The following is a 14,641-nucleotide window of genomic DNA, read 5'->3' on the forward strand; positions in this document are numbered from 1 at the left end:
CCTATATTTGTCGGGCGCCGACCGCACACCGCTACGTGTAATAGCGGTGCGCGGCCTGCGACTGACGATATACTTTACCTATCCACGCTCCAGGGCTGCTCCTGCAGTCCGCTTCTCCCCAGGTCCTGCGCACTCTAGCTTCAGCCAATCACAGGCCGTAGTGGTCCTGTGATTGGCTCAGCGGCCTGTCAGCTGACAGGCCGCTCTGAAGCTACAGCGTGCGGGACCCGGGGAGAAGCGACTGCAGGAGCAGCCCTGGAGCGTGGATAGGTAAAGTATATAGTTTACGCAAGGGCTGCAAGGACATCGGTAACAATTTCCTTGCAGCCCTTGTTAAACGATTATCGGCCGTTTAATAGGCCTAGTAAACGATCGCTGATCTAGCAGATCGGCGCTCGTTTACAGGTATTATCGGGTCCCCATCGGCCCGCGTAATACCACCCTAAGCGTCTCAGCAAGCCAGCGCTGTAGTGGAGGGGGACTGCACTACAGGCTTTTCCATCTGCCGTATAGCTAGGACAGTGTACAGCATCAAACCCCAGCACGGCAGCATTTCGGCAGCTCTTTGATGTGGTGGTGGGATTTCACTACAGACCATCCCCGGGACATTGTGCAAGAGGAGTGGCGGCCTCCATTCCCCCATTTAACCTCATGGCCCCTCCCTTCGGAACCCCCAAATTGCAGAATCTCAGCGGCACTGTAAGATGGCTTCCCCATCTGCCTGTAGAACCCATAGAGGGACAATATTCAGCTGCACCCCCCTTGTATTCCAGCATCTTATTATTTCTGTAATGTGGGGGTGTGGGGGATTTCATTATGACCATTATGCACTGGTGACATTACATGATGGGAGTTGTAGGTATGCAACTTGGAAAACTTCAGGTTGCAGAACTACAACTCCCTTTCTTGTACTGTCACCACAACATGACAATGGGGCTTGTAGTTATGCAACCAGGAGAGCTCCAAGTCGCAGAACTTCAACTCCCATTATCATGTTGTGGGGACAATACTTTATGGGAGTTGCAGTTTTCCAACTTGGAGTTCTCCAGGTTGCATAACTACAACTCCCATCATGTAATGTCATCACAGCATGAGAATGGGGCTTGTAGTTATGCTCTTCAAGTTGCACAACTACAAGCCCCATCCTCATGTTGTGATAACAGTACAAGAGAGGAGTTGTAGTTGTGCAACCAGGATGCAGAACTACAACTCACATCTTGTACCATCATCACAACATGAGGATGGGGCTTGTAGTTATGCATACATGAGAGCTCCAAGATGCAGGACTTCAACTCCTATGATCATGTTGTGGGGACAATACTTTATGAGAGTTGTAGTTATCCAACATGGAGTTCTCCTGGTTGCATAACTACAAGTTCCATTCTCATGTAGTGGTGACAGTACTAAACATTGTACCATATACCATTATTTTTATTATTATTTTTTAATTTAACCTGACAGATCACACAGTAGATCCCGATCCAGTGATAGCATTGGCACATATTACTGTGGTGCACATCTGGATAAAGTGTTAGACCCTTAGACCAGGCCCATGGCTTATGTTTGCTATGTGATTTCCCTCTATGGGGGAGATTTATCAAACATGGTGTAAAGTGAAACTAGCTCAGTTGCCCCTAGCAACCAATCAGATTCCGCTTTGCATTTTCCATATAGCCTGTGAGGAATGAAAGGTGGAATCTGATTGGTTGCTAGGGGCAACTGAGCCAGTTTCACTTCACACCATGTTTAATAAATCTCCCCCTATATGTCTACCTTGTAGGAATATATTCCTTTCTATGTCAGCAGAGGTGCTGGAGATCACATAACATACACAGGGCATGAGCCCGGCCATGGACCACACCGACCACACAACAGTTATCATGGCCAACTAAGCCCCGCCCCCTAACGGCACATGGCAAAACGGCAGTTGGAAAGGGCTGAACATGGGAAATGAGTTACAGAGTGTAATGTATTTATAGATCCCCATACTACACATTCTTACTCACATGTTGCTGGTAGACAACTGGAACGTCCTTTTCCTCTACGGACTGGTCCATGTCGATCTTCGGCTCTTCGTCCATGCCTCCAAATCTCCTCCTGTCGCTAATCTCTCGCACTAATCGCCTATGTGTGTGAAAAAAATTAAAGATTACATGGAGAAAACTGATTGAAAAATAGAAAATAACAAAAAATATCAGGAGCCAATGGATGTGCTTACTTACAATCCAACTCCTAACACAGCTCTGAAGGGACCAGTATGTAAACAAACATTACATCATGATATCATATTACTTTGCTTTGTTTTGTTTTGTTTTGTTTTGTTGTTGTTTTTTTTAAATAATCTTTATTTAAACATCTTGATACAAACACTTGTGCTATCCATATAATGCGATATCACTGATATGAACATTACATACATAATGAACAATTGGCCATTGGCAGGAATTTCTATTTTTGTTTGGGTGAATAAAATCTTGGTCTATGCGCTCGGCTGTAGTATTTTAACCCCTTTGTGCTGCAGCTAGTTTGGGCCTTAATGACCAGGCTAATTTTTCAAAATCTGACCTGTCTCACTTTATGCTCTCATAGCTCAGTGATGCTTTAACGTATGCTAGCGATTCTGAGATTGTTTTTTCGTGACATATGGCACTTTATGTTAGTGGCAAAATTTGGTCACTACTTTGTGTGTTTTTTGTGAAAAACATCAAAATATCATGAAAAATTTAAAAAATTTGCATTTTATGAACTTTGAAATTCTCTGCTTCTAAAAAAAGAAAGTCGTAGCACATAAATTAGTTACTAAGTCACATTACCAATATGTCTTCTTTATTCTGCCATAATTTGGTAAACATATTTTACTTTTTTAGGGTGTTATGGGGCTTAGAAATTTATCAGCAAATTATCACATTTTCGTGAAACTGATTTTTTTAGGGACCAGTTCTTTTTTTAAATGGATTTAGAAGTCTGGTATCCTGAAAACCCCCATAAGTGACCCCATTTTGGAAACTACACACCTTAAAGAATTAATCTAGGGGTATAATGAGCATTTTAACCCTACAGGGGCTGGAGGAAAGTATTCACAATTAGGCAGTAAAAAAATTGAAAATTTAAATTTTCCAATAATATATACGTTTAGATTAAAGTTTCTCATTTTCAAAAGGAATATGAGACAAAAAGCACCCCAAAATTTGTAATGCAGGTTCTCTTGAGTACAACGGTACCCCATATGTGGGCGTAAACCACTGTATGGGCACACAGCGGGGCTCAGAAGGAAGGGAGCGCCAATTAGCTTTTCCAATGCAGATTTTGCTGAAGAAGTTTCTGAGCGCCAGGTGCGTTTGCAGAGCCCCTGTAGTGTCAGCAGAGAGAAAACCCCCCATAAGTCACCCCATTTTGGAAAGTACACCCCTCAAAGAATTCATCTTGGTGTGTGGTGACCATTTTGACCCCACAGGTATTACAGGAAAGTATTCAAAAGAAGACAGTAAAAATGAAAAACTTGAATTCTTCCAATAATATGTTCGTTTAGTTTGAAATTTCTCAATTTCACGAGGAACAAGAGGAAAAAAGTACCCCAAAATTTGTAACGCAGGTTCTCCTGAGTACAATGGTACCCCATATGTGGGCATAAACCACTGCATGGGCACACAGGAGGGCTCAGAAGGGAAGGAGCGCCAATTAGCTTTTTCAATGCAGATTTTGCTGCAGAAGTTTCCGAGCGCCAGGTGCGTTTGCAGAGCCCCTGTAATGTCTGCAGAATAGAACCCCCCCAAAAGTCACTCCATTTTGGAAAGTGCACCCCTCAAAGTATTCATCTTGGTGTGTGGTGACCATTTTGACCCCACAGGTATTAGAGGAAAGTATTCAAAAGTAGACAGTAAAAATGAAAAACTCAAATTTTTCCAATATTATGTTCTTTTAGTTTGAAATTTCTCAATTTCACGAGGAACAAGAGGAAAAAAGTACCCCAAAATTTGTAACGCAGGTTCTCCTGAGTACAATGGTACCCCATATGTGGGCGTAAACCACTGCATGGGCACACAGGAGGGCTCAAAATGGAAGGAGCGCCAATTAGCTTTTTCAATGCAGATTTTGCTGAAGAAGTTTCTGAGCGCCAGGTGCGTTTGCAGCGCCCCTGTAGTGCTAGCGGAGTAAAATCTCGCCATAAGTCACTCCATTTTGGAAAGTGCACCCCTCATAGAATTTATTTTGGGGTGTGGTGAGCATTTTGACCCCACAGGTATTTGAGGAAAGTATTCAAAAGTAGACAGTAAAAATGAAAAACTCGAATTTTTCCAATAATATGTTCCTTTAGTTTGAAATTTCTCAATTTCACGAGGAACAGGAGAGAAATGTCACCCCAATATATGTAACACAGGTTCTCCTGAGTAGAACGGTACCCCATATGTGGGCATAAACCACTGCATGGGCACACAGCCGGGCTCAGAAGGGAAGGAGCGCCAATTAGCATTTTCAGTGCAGATTTTTCTGAAGAAGTTTCTGAGCGCCAGGTGCGTTTGCTGAGCCCCTGTAGTGTCAGCAGAATAGATTCCCCCCAAAAGTCACCACATCTTGGAAAGAGCACCCCTCAAAGAATTCATCTTGGGGTGTGGTGACCATTTTTACCCCACAGGTATTAGAGGAAAGTATTCAAAATTGGCCAGTAAAAATGAAAAACTCGAATTTTTCCAATAATATGTTGGTTTAGTTTGAAATTTCTCAATTTGACGAGGAACAGGAGAGAAAACGTACCCCAAAATCTGTAACGCAGGTTCTCCTGAGTACAACGGTACCCCATATGTGGGCATAAACCACTGTATGGGCACACAGCAGGGCTCAGAAGGGAAGGAGCGCCGATTTACAGGAGCAAAACCGCAGCTAGTAATGGTTATTAGAATAGCGCAGTTACTAAAATAAGATAAAAAAAATTAGATTACAGGTAATGTGGGGTGGTTACGGGCAACCAGGGGTGGTTATGGGCAACCTGAGGTGGTTACAGGTAATCTGGGGTGGTTACGGACAACATGGGGTGGTCACGGGCAACCTGCTGTGATTACGGCAACCTGGGGTGGTTACAGGCAACGTGGGGTGGTTACAGGCAACGCGGGGTGGTTACGGGCAATGTGTGGTGGTTATGGGCAACGTGTGGTGGTCACGGGCAACCTGCTGTGGTTACGGCAACGTGGGGTGGTTACAGGCAACGTGGGGTGGTTACAGGCAACGTGGGGTGGTTACAGGCAACGTGGGCTGGTTACAGGCAACGTGGGCTGGTAACGGGCAACGTGGGCTGGTTACGGGCAACCTGCTGTGCTTACAGACAATCTGGGATGGTTACGGGAAACGTGGGGTGGTTACGGGCAACCTGCAGTGCTTACAGACAATCTGGGGTGGATACGGGCAACGTGGGGTGGTTACGGGCAACCTGCAATGCTTACAGACAATCTGGGGTGGTTACAGGCAACGTTGGCTGGTTACGGGCAACCTGCAGTGCTTACAGACAATCTGAGGTGGATACGGGCAACGTGGGGTGGTTACGCGCAACCTGCAGTGCTTACTGACAATCTGGGGTGGTTACGGGCAACGTGGGGTGGTTACGGGCAATGTGGGGTGGTTACGGATAAACTGAAGTTCTTATAGGCAATCTGGGGTGGGTACCTGTAATCTGACATGGGCACCGCAATCTGGAGGGGGTCATTGGCAATTTGGGGTGGTCAGAGGCAAGGTGCGGTGGTCAGAGGCGACGTGCGGTGGTCAGAGGCGACGTGCGGTGGTCAGAGGCATTGTGGCGTTGTCAGAGGCATTGTGGCGTGGTCAGAGGCATTGTGGCGTGGTCAGAGGCATTGTGGCGTGGTCAGAGGCAACGCGCAGTGGTTACGTGCAATCTGGGGGGGTTACATGTAATCTGGCATGATTACGGGGAACCTGGGGGGGGTTATGTGCAACCTGGAAGGGTTACAGACAATCTGGGATTGTTACTGATAAACTGAAGTGCTTATAGGTAATCTGGGGTGGGTACATGTAATTTGGGGTGGTTACGGGCAATCTGGAGGGGGTCACTGGCAATTTGGGGTGGTTACGGGCAACGTGCGGTGGTTACGGGCAACGTGCGGTGGTTACGGACAACGTGCGGTGGTTACGGACAACGTGCGGTGGTTACGGGCAACGTGCGGTGGTTACGGACAACGTGCGGTGGTTACGGGCAACGTGCGGTGGTTACGGACAACGTGCGGTGGTTACGGGCAACGTGCGGTGGTTACGGGTAATCTGGGGAGGGGTTAGGGGTAATTTGGGAGTAAACTGCAATTATTACTATAATAAAAAGTGTGTGTTTTATTTTTTTGTATGTTTGTCACTTTTTGTACTTTACATATTCATTTTCACTGTATTACTATGATTACTGTGATATTTTCTATCTCAGTAATCATAGTTCAGTGACAGAGACCAAATTGGTCTCTGTCACTTTAAATTTTCAGAGTTGGCTGGTTGTGAAGCGCATGCGCACTTCATAACCAGCCAGGACGTCGAGGAGGAAGGAGCTCCGTCGATCCGGTGAGTATATGGGGAAGGGGGGGGTGACTGGGGGACGGGGGTGACAGGGGGGGTGGGGGGCGACTTGGGGGGTGGGGGGACATCACTTTTTATCCCCTGTCACCAATCATTCATGGTGACAGGGGATAAAAAGTGCCGGGAGCACATGGCACAAGCGATCAGCGGTATATAGTATATACCGCTGATCGCTTGTACCGGGACCCCACAGGGGGGTCCCCGATGACTGCCCCATGCTCTCCGCTACCTCCGGTGGCGGAGAGCATGGGGCTTTCATTCATTTTAACCTTTTAATCGCTGTGAACCGACGTTAGTCGGTTCACAGCGATAGCGGCGGCCATCTTGGAAATGATGGCCGCCGGGGGAGGGGGGTTAGTTATCGGGGCACTAGGGGGGGCTGATCTGAGGTCTGGGGGATACTTATTTCATCTCCCCCCGCCGTAGATTCACGGCGGGGGGAGATGAAAGGTGGCGGCGGCACCGGTACTCTCATTTACCGACGGTCGCCGCTATAACGTTAATAGCGGCGATCGTCGGTAAGGGGGGGGGCCGGGACGGACCTCACACACTGCCCCAACCCCTCAGCTACCTCCGGTAGCCGGGGGGATGGGGTGGGGGCCGTCCCGGCCCCGCAGCCTTATTCTCTGCCATCGCCGTAAAAAGCTGATGGCAGCAGAATAAGGCCCATTAGTGACCGCCGTAGAAAGCCGTATCGGCGGTCACTAAGGGGTTAATATGGTCTATACTGATATTTGATAATGTTGCTCAAACAAAAAAAAAATACATTTAGCTAAAGGCTCCAGCCCCTTCCTATAAGAATAATTTTTCCCATGTAACTACTACTTTATTAATAGTTTTATTTTAGGGCAATAAGTGATTATTATTACATATCTCCCACTAGTTCCCTGCCTGCTCTACCTGTGTAAGGCTCAAGTCTCTTTTGGGGTTTAGCGTTTATGTTCATCTTGACTATTGTGCATAGGTGTGGCCATTATAACAAATATGTGTATTGAGAAGTCCAGTCCCCTACACCAGAGTTTCTCAACCTGCGGTACGCGTACGCCAGGGGGTACGCGCCGCAGGTTCAGGGTGTACGCCTGGAGGTGGGAAAATAAATAAACTTTGACTTTAGATGTCGGGACACTGCTCTCATTCAGCAGTGTCCCGGCACCACCGCAGCTCTCTCCTTCTTTCCCCCAGCAGCAGCGTTCTGTGGGGGACGGGAGATGCTGCAGGGGGGAGATGGAGAGAGTCAGGGTGATCACGGGGGAGCAGCGCACCAGCAGCGTCTGCTGCATGCTGTCCCTCTGTGGCTGCCGGACCCGGAAGCGGCGGCAGCAAGATAGTGATGGGGGCAGAGAGGAGGTGATGAGGGGCAAAGAGGAGGAGATGATGGGGGGCAAAGAGGAGGTGATGATGGGGGGCAAAGAAGAGGTGAGGTGATGATGAGGGTGGATTTAGCGTCGGGGGTACAATCGGGGTGGGATGGTCCTATTCCTATTCTCCTCCTCCTCACCCCCATCATCTCCTCCTCACCCCCATCATCTCCTTCTCCTCCTCCTCCTCCTCCTCCTCACCCCCATCATCTCCTCCTCCTCCTCCTCACCCCCATCATCTCCTCCTCTCACCCCCATCATCTCACCCCATCATCTCTTCCTCCCCTCCCCCATCATCTCCTCTCACCCCCATCATCACCTCCTCCCCTCCCCCATCCATCTCCTCCGCTACTTAGGAAATTGTATCTCTCTGCGGGGGGATCTCTGTCTACATGGGCACTGTATCTGTATACAAGATGCATCATATCTCAACACAAAGGTACAGCTGACTGTTGAACCTCATTACAGGGGGCATATGTAGTTGCATGGGGTATTGTATCTGGCTACAGAAGGCACAATGGATTGGTGGGGAGGTAAGCTTAACTTTCTGTTAGCAAGGGAAGCACTGTTTTTGGTTATATGGGGCATATCTGGCTACAGGGGACATTGTATCTGGTTTTAAAGTATCTGAATATCTGGTTGCATGGGATGCTGAATCTACTGAGTTACTAGCTACTGAGACATTATCACAGGCTATAGGGGATATATATGTCTACAGCAGGGGTGTCAACCTCAAATACACAATGGGCCAGAATAAAAAAATTGGACAAAGTCGCGGAACAATCTTGATATTTAATGAAAAGTGCATGTGGCATTTCTGGCACTGCCTATCCTAAAGTAATTGTCCCCACATGGTAGTTACCCAATATATCCCGCAAGCAGTAGGTAATCCCATAATTGTACCCAATGTAGTAGCCAGCCCTCCCAATAGTGACCCATATAGTAGCCAGCACACCTAATAGTGCCCAATATAGCAGCCAGCCCCCGATAGTGTTCCATATAGTAGCCAGCCCCCAATAGTGTCTTGTATAGTAGCCCCCCTCCCAATAGTGTCTTACATAGTAGCCAGCCCTCCCAAAAGTGTCTTACATAGTATCTAGCCCCCAATAGTGTCTTATATAGTAGCCAGCCCTTCCAATAGTGCCTTACATAGTAGCCAGCCCCCCATAGTCTCCTATATAGTAGCCAACCCCCAATAGTGTCTTATATAGTAGCCCCCCTCCCAATAGTGTCTTACATAGTAGCCAGCCCCCAATAGTGTCTTATATAGTAGCCAGCCCTTCCAATAATGTCTTATCGTATATATATAGTAGCTAGCCCTCCAAATAGTCTCATATAGTAGCCAGCCCTCCCAGTAGTCTCTTATATAGTAGCCAGCCCTCTCCCATAGTCTCTTATATAGTAACCAGCCATCTCTTATGGTCTCATATATAGTAGCTAGCCCTCCCCCATAGTCTCTTATATAGTAGCCAGCCTTCTCCCATAGTAACTTATATAAAAGTCAGCCCTCCCAGTAGTCTCTTATATACAGTAGTAGCCAGCCCTCTCCCATAGTCTCTTATATAGTAGCCAGCCATCTCTTATGGTCTCATATAGTAGCCAGCCCTCTCCCATAGTCTCTTATATAGTAGCCAGCCCTCTCTCATAGTCACTTATATAGTAGTCAGCCCTCCCAGTAGTCTCTTATATAGTAGCCAGCCCTCTCCCATAGTCTCTTATATAGTAGCCAGCCATCTCTTATGGTCTCTTATATAGTAGTCAGCCCTCTCCCATAGTCTCTTATATAGTAGCCAGCCCTCTCCCATAGTCACTTATATAGTAGCCAGCCCTCTCCCATAGTCTCTTATATAGTAGCCAGCCATCTCTTATGGTCTCTTATATAGTAGCCAGGCCTCTCCCATAGTCTCTTATATAGTAGCCAGCCCTCTCCCATAGTCACTTATATTGTAGTCAGCCCTCCCAGGAGTCTCTTATATAGTAGCCAGCCCTCTCCCATAGTCACTTATATAGTTGTCAGCCCTCCCAATAGTCTCTTATGTAGAAGCCAGTCCTCCAAATAGTGTCTCATATAGTAACCAGCCCTCCCAATAGTCTCTTATGTAGAAGCCAGTCCATAAAATAGTCTCTTATTTAGTAGCCAGCCCTCCCCAATAGTCTCTTATCTAGAAGCCAGTCCCTAAAATAGTCTCTTATATAGTAGCCAGCCCTCCTCAATAGTTTTAGATAGTGGCCAGCACTCTCCAATAGTCTTAAAAAGTAGCCAGCCCTCCCCAATAGTGTCTCATATAGAAGCCAGTCCCTAAAATAGTCTTTTATATAGTAGCCTGTGGCCTACGAGATTATAATATGGGCGGTCTGCGCGGCCATCCGAACCACCCATATTATAATCTGCTGCAACGTCAGGAGGGCCAGATTTAACACAGCAATGGAAAAGTGTGGCAGGCCAAAATAATGGCACCACGGGCAGATTAGGCCAGTGGGCCAGAGTTTGACATGACTGGTCTACAGGGACCACTGTATCTGGCTGCAGGCGGCATATCTAGCTACAGGGGCATTATTATTGACATTGGGGGATGTTATTATAGGGGGAATGTGGTCATCATAATAGGTTATGGAGCATTGTTACTGGCAGAGAGTTCTATTACTTGCTAGAGTGTCATTATTGCTGACTACTGGTGACATTACCATTGGGAATGGGGGCATTATATCTTGCTACAGGGGTCCATATTACTAGGGGAAGGAGCATTACTAATGGCTACAGGGAGCACTATTACTTGAGAAGGGGGCATAATAACTGGGACATACAGGTCAGTCACATTGTTATTGTGGGATCTGATCTGGGAAAGAACTGCTGACAGAACCTATGGCTGCAGTGTGATCTTGCATGGCCAGAGCATAGGCGTATTACATGCCATGGAGAGGCCATAGTACAGTGTAGGGTCTGTTCCGAGCAAGAGGGCACCTAATCGTGGTGGGGTGGTTTACACTGCATTTTTTGCAAATGGTAACCAATAGACTCTTTTGTGGGAATTTTTTTAGCAGTTGGGGGGCTGCTTTTAACTATTTTCATGTCTGTAGTGGGTCTGTATCTTGCCATTGCGGGAAGCTGTTGAATTTTTCTGTTTTTGTGTGTTTGCAGTGTGATCTTAGTCCTTGGGGGTCTGTATGTCCTGACCCTCTGCATGTCTTTTCTTCTGCCTAAATTTCTTTTTCTTTTTGTCTATTCCTACTTTAAGGATTCTCCTTAAGAAAGCCTTAGCGGCATCCCAGACTGAACTGTCTGTAGTTGAATTCCAGTTTTTGTTACACACTAAACATGAAAATTTTCTCCATTCCAGACATGAAAACTGTTTTTCTCCTGTGTTTTTTTGGCAGTTTTTTTTCCTCATAACCAGCCAGGTTTAAAAACCAAACAGCAGCAGCCTAGTGGTACCAGGCTGGGAAGGGAGATTTATTTTGGCCCTCCCCAGCCTAATAATACCAGTCTGCTACTGCCCAGTCCAGGAGCGCCAAATTTGACACTTCAGGACTACTGGTACCCGGCTTTGAAAAACAAAAATAAAAAAAACACCAAAAAAAGGCCAGGAGCAGAACACCAATGTGACAGGTATTCTGCACCTTACAGTAGGCAGCATCTTAGCAGATGCTGCTTATAGTATGGTACACAAGTGGTTAAGTAAGGATGCATGATGGCCACACTGGGGTCACAATATGCCCATCCCAGTAAGGAAGGGGTTAATACCCCCCTTCCTTGCTGGGATGAGTACAGTGCTGGGGGCAGAAGGGGGTTTTATTGATACTCACCCCCAGATCTTCAGCAGAGCTTGGCACAGAGATTCAAGCTTGACAGGCTCTGCCTCTTCAAAGATGGAGCCTGTGAATCAGTGGCTGCAGCCTGGACACTGCAGCAGCCGCTGATAGGATTAGCATATGATGTGATCAAGGCTCAGAGCGGGCTGAAACGCGTCTAGGATTTTTCTAAGTTTTTTGTATGTAACGATTTTATGGAATTAATACAATAAATACCGGAATTTATTGGACTGCTGGAATACATTTCTTTTATCCATACTGTCTCTTTAAATGGGTTACACACAGCAGGATATCACTGGTGGCAGCTAGACAGACTTTTATAAATGGCCGCTCACAGGGGGACGTTTCACCGTCTGTTCAAAGCACACACAAGATGCTGATAGCAGAAATATAGCAGTCTAAGGCCTATAAGGCCTATAAGCATTTTAAGGTCTTGTCAGTCATGACAACATCCATGCAGTCACATGTGCACAACTGGCCAATAGAAAATGGAAGGTCCTTCATGCCTTGTCTTACTGATATAAGTAAGATTGTAATTGTAACCGAGCAATGTTCTTTACCATGATGTAGCAGAGCTGATACCCACGTGGTACAGCAAAGTTAAGGTAGAAGAGGTGACATAGTGATGTAGCAGAGGTGAGTCAGTGATGTAGCAGAGGTGAATCAGTGATTCCACCGAGCGACAGCATCAGATGGTTGCTATCTTAGTAGTTAGTCTTTCAACATTTTGAAAGACAACGACCGACAACGATCAGCCGACATAGTTCATGTCTGCTGATCATTCTATTTACAAGGCGATTATCAGCCTTAACAGCCAATATCGGACGAATATGGCTGATAATCGTTTCGTGTGATAGGTTTTTTAGTGATGGACACCCTTCAAGATTTTTCCTGAAGGGTGTCCGTTCTGGAAAAAAGATCAGGATTTTTTAGATCCTGTCTAAAAATGAGTGAATCGCCCATCCAAACAAAGAATCCACACAGAGAAGGAACCAGTACAGGTGAGATTACCTCTAGAGAACAACAGCCCTCACCATGTCCAGTTTATGGTGAAAGTTGTAGTTTTTCAACAGATTAGAGGATGACATAGTATAGGAGGGGGGGAGGCAGTGGCACAGTAATTTTGTGGAAATTACGGGTGGGGAAGGTGAGTAATTGATTCTTTCCCCACCTGGCATAATGTGTCATTATGATGGCAGTAGCGGACAAACTCTTTAAACCGCCGCGTCTCTGTCATTAATGAGTCGCAGCGATTCAAAGAGTTTCCCTACTGCTGTTTCCAATCTGTAAAGTTCGCAAAACTGTGGGTGTGTGAATGCCCCCTAAGGCTCTATTGTGCCCCCATACATTTCTGTTGATGGGAGCCAATTCATTTGTGTTCCGACACCTGTGTCAGGTGAGGGGGGGGGGGGTTAAGAGTTGTTGCAGACAGACAGACGCAGCAATCAGCTAAATTAAACAGAAAGTGACGTAAGAGTGAAGCAAGTTGCCGTTTGCTTGCTGGTGTAGAGATAGAAAGAGATATGCATCTGGTTTAGACCTCTCCCAAACTCTTCCCAAGTACCAGGGACAGGAATCAGGCCCAGGGGACTTATTTTCAATTACCATCATTTGCTGCTTTCCTCTGCTGCCCAACGTTAGACGGGCCTCCCTGTGCCCCTCACTGCACCCACACACTAATGGAGGGATTGATGCAGACCCCTGGTCTACTACAATGGATGGCTACCATGGATGGCTTTCTGCTACCAAGCTGAATGAAACATTCATGGTAGCCTACGAAGACTGGCTGAGGGGGCCTTTGTGATATCAAGCCAAGCTCTGTCATTATGACACACACAGGATTCCAGCCAATCAGCAGCCGGGCAGAGCTAGAAACTTGTGGGAGTTGCCATTTGGATTTTCATCAGGAAACTTTTTCTTATCGAGCAGACACCTTTTGCAGTGGACAAAAGCTACCCAACCAATTCAGAATGAACTTTTGAGCATTTTATGTTGCAAAATAGAATTTTCACTTTTTGTCAAGTCAACTTTTCTCACACCTCTGTTAAATAGGGGTGACATGGCAAATACAGCAAAGTAAAGCAAGCATGGGTGAGGGTACATTCACAGACGGTGGAGTTTCATTGCATTACCGTAATGAAAGACGGCTGGGCAGCAATAAATGATTAATTACTGCAATGAAGTGATCAATTGCTTTAATTAAAAGATGCAGTCAGATTGCATTTTAATTGTGTTCACACTGCATTAGGGTCCATTTACACAGAAAGATTATTTGACAGATTATCTGCCAAAGATTTGAAGCCAAAGCCTCAAATGGATTTGAAAAGAGGAGAAATCTCAGGCTTTCCTTTATGACCTGATCTCTGTTTATAGTCTGTTTCTGGCTTTGGCTTTAAAACTTTGGCATATAATCTGTCAGATAATCTTTCTATGTAAATGGACCCTAAGGGAAACATCTCTGGTGATGGACCCGAATTAATTCAAGTAGTGACACCTGTCTCAGGTTAGGGGGTACTTACAGACAGACAGTGTCCTCGGCCATAGGCTCGATCCATATTTTTCCGCACTCCCTAGAGTTGCACCGAACTTCTTCAGCCACTGGTATTCATATATTGGACTCTATTTATGAACACTGTGTGAATGTATTTGTAATAGTATTTAACTCGATGATCTCTACAATTTATGTTTGAGATAGAAATACCCCATTTACGCAATTGGTTGTTTTCTGATGACACATGCTCTTTAAATTGACATTGACATACAGAGAACCTAAAAGCTGCACTGAGTAGATTGAAATTTATTTATTTTTTCCGAAGAATAGGTATAACGTTTCATTCTTTATGAGTCTGTTTGAACTAAGGAAAAGAGAAACGTAGAAAGAAAAATAACATTAAATAGAAAATGCGTGA

General features: G+C 45.9%; 1 protein-coding gene across 1 annotated transcript in view; it reads right to left on the reverse strand.

The window, feature by feature from the left end:
- LOC138770547 (uncharacterized) overlaps positions 1-11,759 on the reverse strand; it is a 40,400-nt gene extending 28,641 nt beyond the window's left edge. The window contains exons 1-2 of the mRNA XM_069949647.1: positions 11,727-11,759; positions 2,007-2,124 (exon numbers count right to left, since the gene is read on the reverse strand). Of these exons, the coding sequence (XP_069805748.1) occupies positions 2,007-2,081 (75 nt within the window). The 5' untranslated portion in view covers positions 2,082-2,124; positions 11,727-11,759. The remainder of the gene's footprint in view (positions 1-2,006; positions 2,125-11,726) is intronic.
- Positions 11,760-14,641: the final 2,882 nt, after the last annotated feature.

The sequence above is a fragment of the Dendropsophus ebraccatus genome, chromosome 13 (assembly GCF_027789765.1).
Source record: "Dendropsophus ebraccatus isolate aDenEbr1 chromosome 13, aDenEbr1.pat, whole genome shotgun sequence".
NCBI classification, from domain to species: Eukaryota; Metazoa; Chordata; class Amphibia; order Anura; family Hylidae; genus Dendropsophus; species Dendropsophus ebraccatus.